Consider the following 15,195-nt stretch of genomic DNA (forward strand, 5'->3'; position numbering starts at 1 on the left):
AGTAGTTTAACAAGAAATCGTTTTAAGTATACTAAACTAAGATAAATTAATCTTCTAATCGCGTTTCTTTTCATCCTCCGGCGACAAAACATCAACCGAGTTGTTCAATCTTCCTAATTAATTATCAAACAACATCGAACATTATTATCCGAGCTTCTATTTCAGTATCATCAAACAGAAATAATCAAGAAGGTTCGATCTAATTAACAACTGCCCAATTACAAAGTGTTTCGTCTAAGATGAACAAGCGTGGAATATTCTTATAATCACTCGGTTCTATATATATGGCCGATTTTCGAGAAACACCGATAGCTTATCTTGAATCGATCAACAACTGTCGTTATTATTTATTCATCCTCGTCTCAACTTCTTCCTACGTGGTGTGCAATGTCGAAGTATGTTCCAAGAACGCGTTGAAAGTATGTAGGTTTGTGGAATGGGGTTATTTGTCTGGTGAAAATCGTCGAACTCGGATAGACCGCGAATCGCAGGGCCTCGTTGTCGATTATGCGAACAACGTAACTCGTTTTCACCAGATACTCGTCTATTTACGCAACGTCCATGCGCTAAATTTAACCAGCGTTTTTCACCAGGCCACGTAGCTTTTGAGTCAGCTAGGGAATTTTTGACACAGAGCCACTGACTGCTACCACGATGCACGATGTTGTGTAGCTGTCTCAATTTATCGATGGCAATTCGACGTTCCGTTACGTTCCTTCCTCGTTTTCTCTTTCTGTCTTTTCCCTCTTGCAATGTACAACCAGGTTAGGTTTATCTCTTTCTTGGAAGCTGGGGTTAGGTTAGGTTGATCTTCCTTTGAAAGGTAGAGTCAGGTTAGGTTGATCTTTCTCTGGAAGTTAAGGTTAGATTAGGTCGATCCTTTTTCAAACATAGGGTAGGTTAGACGAATCTTTTTTTTAATATTGCGATAATTTGAATCTCATTGTGACAAAATGAACAGTCCCTTACAGTATATTGTACATTTTTCGTTACAGGATACCATATTAACTGTAGATACATTATTTTCTTAAATTGTTAGACTATGGTTTGCTAATAATAAGTAGATGAAGTTATAAATCGCTAACGTAGATTTTGACAGTAAGACAGTACGTGATAATGAAACAAAAGAAAGTTCTGTAGTTGTTTACCCTACTCAATATTACCAGTTATTTCAGCTCTGCTACCAACCTAAATCGCCAGACATAAATCAACTATATAAATCCATACTCCGATCTACTCGACGTTGTAATACATTCTCCTAGAATATAGAATCCTCGACACCATCCAACAAACAATGTTAAAGTAAACAATTGTCGCGAAACGCGGACGGGAGCAGCCTCGAAATAGCCACACTTCGAATTTATCGCACGTGGAAGTCTCTTCCACGATTTAATGGAACGTTCGCGTGTCTACCCTTAAGACAATGGATTTTCCCTGGTTGCCGCGTGCCGTTCCCTCGAAATCGCGTGTGCTTACGCGAGCCTTGACCTGTCCAAGGTTCTTTTCGCTATAAATCTACCCTGTTAACACGCGTCTCCTCGATCGATCGGTTTCTAAAAATTTGTTCGCGTTAGCGTGCTTTTCTGTGACATATCGAGGAGTCCGTCATAGAAACTACCCCTGGGTAATTTATCGATCTTTCGAATGGTAATACGTTCTAGTAGTCGGAGCAGTGAAACGAAACGTATCGAAAATGTATATGTTTTCCTGGAAGAAGATAGGCCATGGACAAGGATCGTTTTTCAGAGCTTTATGCTATGAGGCAATATTTAAAATAGGGAGTACAGTTTTGGAACTCGAGAATGTTTCCTAGAAGTAGTTCAAGTAGCCACGCAACTTCTGGAAATTGGATTATTCAGACGGTTCGATACAAGAAAGTTTTATTACCGATCGGCCGTTGGATGGTTCCAAAAATTGCATTCAAAGTAACCGCAGTTGTTGGCAAACACGTTTAGAGATCATTACGTGTGGTTGCATTTTCAGATGAATCACTGGATGCACGTGTCCTGTTACGCATGTGGCTTCGATAGAATGAATCATAGCTATCAGCTGGGAGAATTTTGAGATTGAAAGAGAGAGAGAGAAAGAGAGAAAGAAATTTGGAGTTCGTTACAAGATTGAATATCTTGATCGATATTCTTATGCACTCCTAAAACAGTAAGACAAGTAGAAAAATATTAAAGAAATCAACTGTTCTCGAATTTGTAGAGACCGTAGCTTCGATAACTTTGATTCTCAAATGTATTTTCATTCGAAACGAAATTTAAGTTTGATCCAAAAAGAAAATTGAACGAGCAATTCGAAGGCAAACTGATACAAATGACAAAACGTTCAATTTGAAAAAATACTAATTTCCAATAGAAAAATCTGTACGCTTCTAAACATCAAACATCTGCAAGAAGCTTTTACACTTTCGGGGGATCGTAATAAAACTCTTCGCATGAAATATTAGAAATAGACTAGATAAACTGTATCTTTTTTTTTTTTTTTTGAAAAAAGAACTTCGAAGAAAGAGACGAATTTCTCCCACGCGCAGAGATGTTTCCATGGAGATGAAATTTCCCCTCGACTCACGAGGGTGAACGCGGTTCAAACGGAATAAACGCGGAACAAACAGCACGAACGATCGATCGGCGTTTTCCTGAGGGCAAGGCAGTTAGTTGCTGGCACTGTTAGAGGTCGGTTCGCGTGTGTCGATGGGGCAGCAGTTGTCGAGCTTAACACGGAGATATTTCCCCGTTTTGAGGCCCAAAAGCGGCACAGGACGGCAAAGAATCATGGCGAACGAAAGTTTTGCTAATAAATCCCCGAGAATGGTACGATTAAAGTATTTCAATTCGATCTATAACACGGTGATTTCACTTCGGCTATGATGTCATGAGAATTGATCGTTTCTTTAAGCTATTCTCGTAGCTAGTTTTCAAGAAAGGGATTGTTAAGTTTACGTACATGAAGAAAGAAAGTTGCTAAGCGATTATTCAACGAATAACGTAAAATTATTACGTCGTGGTATCTTCTCCATGAGTGAATCTGTTTTTTTGCGTAACATTGGTCGCCTAGCAACGTTGAAAATTTCTCTACAACACGGTAAAGACTTCTGTAAGAAACAAAGTTGTTTGAACGTCACTAGGACGTATTGTGTATTAAATGATAGTGTGAATGGTGCCAAGTATTTCGCGGGGGTCCAAGAAACGATTTACTTCGTTGCGCAACATCGTGTCTTTGTACTTGTTTTTCATAGCGCGGTTCATTCAGTGATGAACACTCATACAGTGAGATCAGCCCTCAAATTTTCGGTCGGATTTTCGGGAATCGGTGCCAACGAGAAACGTGGATGTCACCGATATCTCCGCACAACCGAAATAGAGCTCGACCGCGAAACTTGTCTCGGGTAAATTGCCAGCATCTCCTCTAATGTTTCTCAAGGACACGTTCAAGGCCTCCGGAAAGAGTCCACCGAAAACCTCTCTCGACCGGAAGACTCATTTTCCTTCGATCGATATCGATATTTATTATCACTAGACCGCGGATATTTATGGAGATTTATATTTTCATGAAAACGAAAAGGTTGGATCTAATCGGAGATTAATTTCATTTGTTCAATATTATAGCGAATACCATCTATATAGAAGTTTGGATATTTTATATATTTTTCCATATTACATTTTTACACCTTTGACCCTCCGATTTGCATAACTCAAAAATTCTACCCGTTTCTATCTATATCGGTACAAAATGACAAGCTTCGAGAGTTTATTTTGAAATATATCTATGTAAGATACCATAAATTACAATTTTTTCTTGTCGTTTCATCGTTTTAGTATTTTAGGAAAGTTAAAAAAAAAAAACAATCGAAGAATGAACGAAACCAGAGAGAGATCCCATCGACTATGTTACGAATTTTTGTATAAAGTATCGGAATAAAGAGAAGATCTATAAACTATCAACGCTTATGTTATAGAATAGATGAAGGATAGCGCTTAAATCTTCCATAAATGAGCTACAATCCGCAGACTAGATAAATTATAGCGTATTTAGAAAATTAATCAGAGAAAGAATCTTAGTGATTAAAGTCCGTGAGAAATATGAAGAAGCAAAGGATTATGGCGAAACGATTACGGAAAAATCGATCGCGGTATTAAAGCATCGTTGATATTGTCGCAATAATTAATTATTGTCGTCTGTCCAATGCAATACAATTTTATTTATAGAAAGAGACCGATAGCGTTATCGTGTACTCGACCGATAATGATTCATGAAAGCAATTTTTACCAAGCTTCCTTCTGGTTCTTACGCTCTGATCGTTTCTCTATTCAGAGAAGACACGATCTTGTTTTTCTGATTTGAAAAAAATGTCGATAACGTTATCGGACGGATAAAGAGAAATGCTCGCTTACTCGAAGAATTTACTTGAATGATTTTAAAACCACATTGCGAAATATCGCAGAACAATTAATTTTTGAAAATCTGGAATTTCAAAGATTATAACGTTCAAAAATTGCATGATTCGAAAGATAGAAAATATCAGTATCCGAACACTGCGTCATTCGAAGAATATAATTCCATGTCAATGCGAAATTCCGATGTTCGAACTTTCTATGTATTTGGCGATTACGCTAATAGCAGAAATGTTGCACGACTATAGTGTCACACGCAGGATTAGATTATTTATAAGCGCATCCGTCGAAATAGCAGCCTGTTAATAAGCTCTTGTTAACAAAGAAAACCTGTCGTATCGTTGGCACGCGAGATAGTCTACGACAAAGTGTTCGTTGTCTTGTAATGTACGTTACTTATTGTTTATGACGAAATTCGAAACCGATGCAGTGTAACATAGTATAATATAGATAAAGTGTAGGTGTAATCGATCCACGATACACTATAGTCTACCTTAATGTTCCAAAGTCAATGTTATTAAATCCCGTCACTAGATGAATTTACAATATTCGAAACGCAATCTTCGTTCTTCGATCTCTCTTCAACCCAACACCGAATGGGAAAACCAAATCCAACAAAAACAACGAACTAAAGCGAACGAATGACGCTAATTTGGTTTCCCTCGTCATCACGGTCTCTCATCGGCCATTCTTTAAATCGCGGAAGCGTCTGTTTGAACTATTGCGCAACGTTGGCCGTGCAAGTATCCGAAAATTCGCGACAATCCATGCATCGGTACGAGTGATACAAGCGTTATTTTTAGTCGTGGAAAAATAGAAACAACGCGACGGGATCGCAACGAAAAATCCGGGCTCGCTGGTGTTCGTGTTTGGCCACGGTGCAGTAGAGATTCTGAACGAAATTGAACGCTCGTGGATGTCTCGTTGCTTAGTCTGGTCGCTGAGCGTCGCAACGACTCCATCGAACCTGTCGGTGGTCGCTTTTATTCGCTGTGATTCCGTATTACTTTTAATATCGTTATATCTTTTAGGTGGGAGGGAAGAGGGATGAAAAAGAGGAATAAACGATCGTATTATCAGAGAAGCTGATATCGAGCTTTATCTTATCGATTCGATGATTAAAATTCGATCTGATTGTGAATCACGTTAGTCGTGTAGTTTGTTATATAGTTCGAATTCCATGAACAGAGTGTTAGTGAGTTAAGGAGGATAAAAAATTCGTGGTATCTTGGAGTATAATATGTACTCCAGTAGAGATGAGCGCACCGTGGCCAGTGCATCGCGGCGTCATGCATCGAAAAGTCTTCGATCGAGAACACGTGGTAAGTGACTGTGTGTGCTTTATCGTCGGTGGTAAATTGCTTGTGCGTTGGAACTTTCGTGCAAGATGATCAGTGGTGAGTTTATTGTAATTTTTACGTTTATATTTTTCCAGTGTGTCAAACTCGTTCTTCCAATGGGGATTAACGATTCGAGAATTCCGTTGAAGCGCTATGCGTATGCTTTGCACAACACTGTATGGAACTGAGTAGATTATTGGACTGGAGATCGGAAATTTAGGAATTTGTTGATTAAAGTAATAAAGCTAGGAGTTTGACGGATGATCGAAATCCGACTGAGAGAACACAAAAATCGTTTTGCATTGTCGTTGATAAAGAAACGCAGGTGTTGGATCGATATTCGTAAGAAGAGCGTGATTTATTGACACGATTCGAGGAAATCTTTCGTGATACGAAGTAAATAAACGGATTTTGATCGGATGATACGTAAGGTGATCTCTCTTTGGCGATTCGTTGACATAATTCCGCGTAATGGATGCTTTCTTTCGATGACGTTCAATCGCTTCGTTCTTACGTATTATTCTTAATATTGTTCTTGATATTATTCTTGATAAGATTAAGGATGACAAACATTTCTTTTCTTTCAATTTGATAAATTCTCTTAGTCGATAACCAAGTAAATTTTCTGATCATTTTAGTATCTAATCTTACCTAGTATTGATTTGCGTATCTCTAAAACAAAAGTAAAGTTATCACACTTAGCATCGAGGAATGAGGGAAATGACACGTTCCTTATTCTACGTATGTCTCCAATATTTTCTTCCAACCTAAAACCGCTATCTTTTTCTTCGTTTTCCAACTCATCTTGCACCCATTACATTCGATATTTATCAAATCTGCACAAACTGAAATCTGCATATTTGTCGCTATTGAATTTTCAACTTAATTTCGATCACAAAGTCTCACGAACTTTCATGCGAATTTTTCCATTATTTCCTACGAAGATACAATATCTATTTCTTCTTCGCTTTATCAAATCAACACGATACCAAATACGCAACTGTAAATTTCCAACTTAATCCGACCACCATAATTCAACGATGGTCGATGAACGTTTCGGTGTACCAAGTGGCATTTATTTTCACTCGAGCCAGCTATTTGAAAGTCGCGTGTAGCTGACGTAAACGATCGTAGAAATATCTGTAGGCGGATGGCCGGACGAGTACATTTAAATTTGTCGAATTTGTTTACTCGCGCGCGGCTATTCTAATTCAGCGAGTTCGCGCTTCTGCGAATAATATAACAGAAACCTCGTGATTTTTAACAAGGCGCGAAAAATTGTCCACTCGGATGATCAGTTTCGGCAAATTCAACGACACGATCCAACGGTAGAAAACGACAAAAAGAGACGTGGAAATTTGCTCGCCACAAGCCTGCTATGCCAAGTTGTCACTGACTACATCTTGCATTATAAAAAGAGAAAGGTTACGTCGCGTTTCTGAATTTACAAGTTATTTATGAGTCGATAAACAAGTCCACGATCTATTATCTCACTGCTTATCAATAATTCTATTGTTATAACCAATTTATTCATTCGACTTACTCATTCAAACGTCACGATCTTCGTATCCGCACTTTTACCCTAGCAATGTATCTACATATCCATTCACATTAATTCAAACTTACACAAAAGAATTGTACGTAATCGTTGCTCGACAAAATATTACGTTGCAATTCACTGTATCCGCCATTCAATCGAGTCACGGCTCTTTACACCAACTCAAATAAAAGTAACAAATCACGATGCTATTTCGAGAGAATCTTCTAAAGATTGGAGGAACCAAACGAATCTTCTCCACGGTAATTTTTAACGATGTCCGTGCAATTATTTGCTTTACAGCAATCCAAAACCGTCACAAGCTACGTTGCTATTTCGCAAGAATCGAAACGATCGTATAATATCGTATGATACAATTACGAATCGTCAAAATTTCTCCTCCATTTGCTCTCTCATCGTAATACGTCGTATTTACCAAAAATTCATTAAATATCCGTTGTTCAACCCTTGAATCGCGTCGCTTAACGCTGATCCAAAACCATCGGAAATTACAATTCCACTTGAAGGAAATCTTTCAAATAGAACTAATTATTAATTACTCGCGATTTCTCGGTGAAATCGCACTTTAAAGTCCAAGAAACAAACGATAAGACGATGGTGGCACGTGGGGACTCGTGTTCGCGCGTAAGGTGGCAGGGACGAGCGAAACACGGAGAACGACGCTGGCCAGCCTCGTGACGATACGCTCGGATTATATTTAGAGAAATACGTCAGAAGCCGGAGCGCGCGCGGAGTGGTCGAGCCGCGGCCGATGAGCTTTCGACGGACCAGACTGTTATGGAACTGTGTCGCGGAAGCTCGTCCTCGAGGTTTTCCGCCTCGATGCTCGTTGGACAGCGTTTCTTCGACGCTTGACCATCGTTTCAATTCCATATTTATTGGTACTCGAATTTTTTCCAATTTTTTCTTTTAGTGAATAATAATTGTTCAGTGCGTCTTGGCAGATTGGTGTTGTTAAGTTGAAGAATTTTTCTATTTTGTTTTATGTCTGCCGATGCTGACGCAGGCTGAAAATTTACGTCAATCGTTGTATTTACCGGTGTTCGGAATTTTTCTCAGTTTTTTGTGATCGGTTGCTGAGTGTTTTTTCTTTTTTTTATTGGTGTTAAATCGAAGGACATTTCTTCATTTCGTGTTATATTTCGCAACGACGATGGAAATTTAAGGAATTGGACGGTTCGCGTTAATCGTTGTATTTATTGGAAACTTTCTCCATTTTATTGCAATTGATATGTTATCCGACGAAGCTGCGTATTGATTTTCCTCGATGAAAGTATGATTGATAATCTAGACGAAAGATAGCAAGTGACATTGAGATCAAGGGGCAATATTTGCAGAACGTTTTACATGTCGACGATTACCAACGTTTGATCCGAAAGGTGTCCAATCGTTCTTGCACACTTTCGTATAGAAGAAACGTAATATAAATTGAATATCCTAAAGAACAAACGCTTAATTAGAAACACGAAACTCTTCGGATTGCCAGACAGTGGAACGAGAAACATTATATTTTTTTTTAAGGTTCGTTCCCAAAATAACATTGTTAAAATAGTAATCTCTTCATAAATAATTTATGAAGACTAGAAGAAAGAAACATCTGTTTTATTTTTCTCAAAAATATAATACACACATGTACGACTGTTGGACATTCTGATTAATTATTCATGAAAGAATTTCATTCATTGAAAAATATTTATTCACACGATAATATTCTACTTATCTTCTGAAATTGTGGTTGAAGCAAAAAAAAAAAAAAGAATCGAAAAGCTTGCAACGAGCTCAACAAATTTTTCATCTCTGATTTCTCATTCGACGATACTCAAGAATAATATCGATCTAAGTCCTAATTAAAAACGATTTAAATATACAAAAATACGCAAAATGCCTGTTATAGCATCTACCAAGGGATGAAACGAGTCTCTATCTACCTTCTACTTCGCCAATGATATTCATGAAAATATGAATCTGCATAAACATTAACGCTCAAAAATATATTACAGATTTTTATGCAATCTTATACTTTTATAAAGAGAACCAGTACTCCCTCCACTTTCGAAAATTTTATATATTTTAATATGCCTATTACAGGTATGCATTCTATGAATTTCCGCGCCATTGAATTTATCAAAAGTACTTTGCGCAATTTGCATAATTGTTATTTTATTAATATCGATATCTGCATAATTCTCATGCATGAAAAATCTATTTATAGATATAAAAAGACCACGATTGACATTTTTATCTGCGTTATCGTCTCACTATGCGCCACTAAGAATCAGATCGTGTAGTCTCAGTCTCAACGAGACGTTTTCGCAACGATAATTGCGCGAAAGAAGTCTCGTCCAGTAGGCTCGACAAGAGCTCAGAAGCGTCTCGATTAATAGGAGTACTCTCTCCGTCACGATAAAACGATGGAAATCTGCTGCTACTTGCAAGTCACAGTGGCGCAATTGTGGCTCGCGTTCCGATGTTATCGGATCTCATCCGCGAATTAGCGTCGTTATTAGCCAACTCGCAGTAAGTGGGTCTTCGATGTCACGCTAATTCCTTACAACACGCGTCTCGATATTAAATATTCGTGTCTGCAGTCCGTTGAAACGACGCCCTATCATCGACACGTTTACTCGAAAGTTTATTCTCCAGTTCTTTGAAGTTCCATCGATACTGTTTCGCAACTTTACGCGAAATATTCTCGGAATGTTTTTGGAATTTCACTCACTGACGACTTTGACGCTTTTGTTTTTGTATACTGAGATCTCGCGATGTTTGGAGGTTCCCTCTCGATTCGAAGTGATTTGGCAACACGAACGAATGAAGCTTCAGTTGGATTTCCTAGAAGCATTTTTAAGCAACGATTTTCTGCGAATATGCACTCTCTTACGTGGAACTTGCTATTTTCGCTCGAATTTAATCCAATTGCTAAATTACGAATTGGTTTTATTCTCCTTGCTAGCATCAAGTTTTGTTCTTCGTTGTAAGGGTTTATATCTCTGTGATGTATAAGTATGACAATAATATAGTTTGCAAAGGATCTGTGGTGTATTTTTATTTAGTTGTTTACTCGATGAAATATTTCAAGGCTACGCTTTCTCAAAGTATCTCTCCACGTTCCTTTCCCTCTTCGAAACAATCTTGCAGTAAATTGAAAAATGTTAGGGATATTTTTAAGCGTTTGTATCGTCTTTGAAATAGTTTCGAAACGTTATCTTCACGTAGGTAGTTAAAATAGTTTCGAAACGTTATCTTCACGTAGGTCGTTGAAAGATGATTTTATGCGGCTCGCGAGTCTAGAGCTCGTAAAAGTATTAATAAAAACCCATGCTTCTGTTTGTTGCAGGAACAGAGAAGCTTAAAAGCTGGCGACCTGTCGCACCAGGAAAGCAATAACATGGCTGCATCCACGATGAAGCTACAGAGCGATTCATTCAGTTCGGAGAAAGTAAGAGAAAGAGAAACAGAAAATAACAGCAACACTCTTTAACAATCATATCTTGGCGTACAAAGTTCGAAAATTGGAATAAAACGAAAGATCATTCACAGATATTATCAACGACCAAATAACTAAATAATTCGATTAATACGTTCCTAAGTACGTTATGTATATATAATTAATTAGAATTAAAATAATACGAAGAGCATCGATCAATGTTGTAGGTAATCGTGTTCCTGTTTCAAAACGTAAACATTGATATTAACGTCCAGTCGTGCTAGGCGATACAGAGAATATCTAAAAGAGAAACAGAAAGAAAGAAAGAAAAAATGAACGTTACTCACAAAAATTCGTTCGTTCCAAGAACTCGATATTTCGCACTATATAAACGTTAAAAAAGAATCGCACGTAATAAATATGTCACAGTTTTCGTCGAAAAGCCACGATACCAAGAAACGTGGAAACATTCGATGGTCACCATCAAGTAGAATCGTTCGTGTTTGGCCAGCCACCAAGCAAACATTCGAAAAGCACGAGTCCTGTACCGTTCAACGGCCAATATATTCATCCTCCGTTATGCTATTTGGCACACGTGCAGACTAGAGGCGCGTCCTGACGCTCTTCGTAAATTTATATGCCATCATCTCCGTCGTGAAAAGTGGGATCTGCAAATTTAAACAGTGATCAGCTTGCGCCGACTTTCAGTGTTTCTCGATTTCCCGACCGGTAGCTCGACACCGTGTCCCGGAAGACGATGGAATCCGCTGCTATGCTGCGGAAGTATAGCCTCGACTCGAAATTGGTAGCCGTTGTTCTCAGTTTTCTCATAATTCTTTCTTCGAATCTTCTTCGTGTTTCGTTATTGGTTTGACTCGATACGCTTGTAGAGGATAGTTGGTCGTGTGGTTTAAATGACGAGATAACTTGATGTTAAACCGTCAAATATATTTTAAAATAATTATAAATGCAGAGAATGTTCTCTAAGACCGCGTTCGTTTATTTATACTGGTCGGCAGAGTACCGGAAAATTAAATTCGTTTTTTTTCTTTTTTTGACGATTGCGCGTAGCAGCGACATTGTTTTGGCTAAAGTTTATTTATTATTACGTTATATATGTCCTAAAAACTCCGAGGCAAAAGAACATGATTCAAATTGTCCACTAGCTCTTGAAGCCTTCATTACAGGATTTTGTTCTGAAACTTTGGAGATCCTTTTCGTAGATTTGGAGAATTCTTTTAAAGAAAAGTTTCTTAAAGAGAAATAGACTTTTATCGTCGTCATGTTTTGTTGTTTTGTTAATTTTTTCGGTGAAAGATTTGATCGAAAATCGTGAGATAAATAGATTAAAATAAGTAGCGCCGAGCTTAAATCAATTGAAAACAAGTAGAAACGTGTAGAATATCTGCTAGAAAAATCTAGCAAATATGTCTGATAGTATCTAATTAAAGTGAAAATATATATATCAGAGAGTAGTATCTTTTCTTTATCTAATCCAGAAGCTTCGCTGTGAACTCTTCTAATTATTGAATAAACCACGTGATACAGAACACTTTAAACCAATATTTGATAATTATGAGAGAAAGAGAGCGTGATATTTGGTGTGGATTCTAAACAATAGACTTAAGTCGAAGATGATGTAGATTAGCGTTTAATCAGCGATAATGGAAAAGGAAGAGTAATGGAAAAGTTTGAGATGTTCCGTCGTGCTTGATGCGTTACGTAGCGATACAGAAATAATAAAGATACGGGGAGCGGACGTGGCACAGTAGTGATAATTCTCTGTGACGCCAAGTTACGGCGTGTTCAACGCCAACCTAAAACGCTTATTCTAAAGATTGACGATGTCCTTTGCGTTTGATGATTCGTACGACCAAGAAGGATTCATTTATATTAAAACTTTCGGAAAATTTTTCATTTCTTTCAGTCGTATTTAAAGAGTTTGTTTTACCCTTTAGGGTTTAAAAAGAAGGAAGACGAGTTATATTCTTTTTATATTCAAAATTTCCACAAGTTATAAGAAAAATGACGAAAAAAGATATTTACAATCATTTTGATAAAAGGTTTACATTCGTCATTATTATTTACGAATTACGAGGAAAATAGAGAAAAATTGTATTCACAGCTTCGTTGCAATTTTGCAACTTCTTTAATAACTTTAACAATTCTAAGAGGGATTATCTTTTTCTATTTCAGAAAGCTATGGCAGCACAACAACAAAGACAAACGGTCACTTCAACCGGGATCTTCAACCACGAGAAACACATTTCTGCAGCAAGTTCGCAGTCAAGTATCACAATCGCGAAAGGAGTCACCTCAAAATCTTCAATGATCAGCGCAGCGAGTGCAGTGAATCAATTGATGAACGGCATGAGGCCGGCTGAAGACGAACTTCTTTCTCTACCTCTGGACGATCTAGACCTTCTATGCTCAAAATCGAATCCCCAGGACGTCGATCGAGCCATCGCCAAATACTCTAATTTCCTAGACAATTTCGTGGAACGTCTAAAAGCCAACGATTGTAAAAGTGGCAAGGCACCGTTGTTATTAGACAGAGTGAACGAAATCATTAGAAAAGCGTGGGCAGTACCTACTCATGGTCACGAATTAGGTTACACCCTATGTAACACCCTTAGAACGAGAGGTGGTCTTGATTTATTAATGTCCAACTGTATAGCCAGCGATAATGAACTACAGTTTTCTTCGGCCAGATTATTAGAACAGTGTCTGACCACAGAGAACAGGGCACACGTAGTGGAACACGGTTTAGAGAAGGTTGTGAACGTTGCCTGTGTATGCACAAAAAATGCTAATTCGGTGGATCATTCGAGAGTAGGCACTGGAATCTTGGAACACCTGTTTAAACATAGCGAAGGGACCTGCAGCGATGTGATCAGGCTAGGTGGTCTAGATGCTGTTCTATTCGAATGTAGAAAGAACGACATTGAAACGTTGAGACACTGTGCTGGTGCTCTCGCCAATCTGTCTCTATATGGTGGTGCAGAAAATCAGGAAGCCATGATCAAGAGAAAAGTGCCTATGTGGCTGTTTCCACTAGCTTTCCACAATGACGACAACATTAAGTACTATGCTTGTCTGGCAATTGCTGTATTAGTAGCCAATAAGGAAATAGAAGCTGCAGTGTTAAAGTCTGGTACACTGGATCTAGTTGAACCATTTGTAACCTCACATAATCCCTATGAATTCGCCAAGTCGAATCTAGCACATGCACATGGTCAGAGTAAAAATTGGCTTGAGAGGCTGGTACCGGTACTAAGCTCAAAAAGAGAGGAAGCTAGGAATCTGGCAGCTTTCCATTTCTGTATGGAGGCTGGCATCAAGAAACAGCAGGGCAACACGGAGATCTTCCGTGCGATAGGAGCCATTGAACCGTTAAAGAAAGTAGCTAGTTGTCCTAATGCAATTGCTTCCAAGTACGCGGCGCAGGCATTACGTTTAATTGGGGAGGAGATTCCTCATAAACTCAGCCAACAGGTACCTCTCTGGTCTACAGAAGATGTCAGAGAGTGGGTGAAACAGATTGGATTCGCGGAATGTGCACAGAACTTTGTGGAAAGTAGAGTGGATGGTGATTTATTGTTACAGCTGACAGAAGAGAATCTCAAAGAAGATATTGGTTTAACAAATGGTATCAGGAGGAGAAGGTTTACCAGAGAATTGCAGAATTTAAAGAAGATGGCTGATTATAGCAGTAGAGACACGGGAAATTTAAATAGTTTCTTGCAATCAATTGGTCAGGAGTTCTCAATCTACACATACAGTATGCTTAATGCTGGCGTTGACAAAGACTCCATCAGGAATTTGTCTGAAGATCAGTTACTGACAGAGTGTGGCATCGCGAATAGCATCCATAGGTTGAGGATATTAGATGCTATTAAGAATATGCAGCACAATCAGTTGGGTTCTTCGGAGGATGAATCACCAGATAAATCCTTGGACGTGTTTGTTAGTTATAGAAGATCAAATGGATCCCAGTTAGCCAGTTTATTGAAAGTCCACTTGCAACTGAGAGGCTTCTCTGTGTTCATTGATGTTGAAAGGTTAGAAGCCGGCAAATTCGACAATAACCTGCTGCAAAGCATCAGGCAGGCAAAACACTTCCTCCTTGTGCTGACGCCCAAGGCTTTGGAAAGGTGTATACAGGACAGTGAATGCAAAGACTGGGTTCATAGGGTAAGTTATTGATTCAATTTGTTTTTGTGAAATGGTATACTTGCTGATATTATTAGAAAAGTGGCTTATATTACATTAATGGTGTTTACAGGAGATTGTAGCAGCTCTACAATCACAATGTAATATAATTCCTATCATAGACAACTTCCAGTGGCCAGAGCCTGAAGAACTCCCTGAAGATATGCGAGCAGTTTGTCATTTCAATGGTGTACGATGGATCCATGATTACCAAGATGCCTGCGTAGACAAACTAGAAAGGTAATCATAAACATTTATTAA

General features: G+C 38.4%; 1 protein-coding gene across 6 annotated transcripts in view; it reads left to right on the forward strand.

Annotated features, from left to right (window-relative positions):
• The window catches only part of LOC100748489 (sterile alpha and TIR motif-containing protein 1), a 140,535-nt gene that overhangs the window by 123,926 nt on the left and 1,414 nt on the right, over positions 1–15,195 (forward strand). For all 6 annotated transcript variants that reach the window (XM_024367599.2, XM_024367596.2, XM_024367597.2 and 3 more), the window contains 3 exons: positions 10,633–10,734; positions 12,919–14,916; positions 15,008–15,174. In XM_024367599.2, the coding sequence (XP_024223367.1) occupies positions 10,633–10,734; positions 12,919–14,916; positions 15,008–15,174 (2,267 nt within the window). The remainder of the gene's footprint in view (positions 1–10,632; positions 10,735–12,918; positions 14,917–15,007; positions 15,175–15,195) is intronic.

This window comes from Bombus impatiens, unplaced genomic scaffold (genome assembly GCF_000188095.3).
Source record: "Bombus impatiens unplaced genomic scaffold, BIMP_2.2 scf_0321, whole genome shotgun sequence".
NCBI classification, from domain to species: Eukaryota; Metazoa; Arthropoda; class Insecta; order Hymenoptera; family Apidae; genus Bombus; species Bombus impatiens.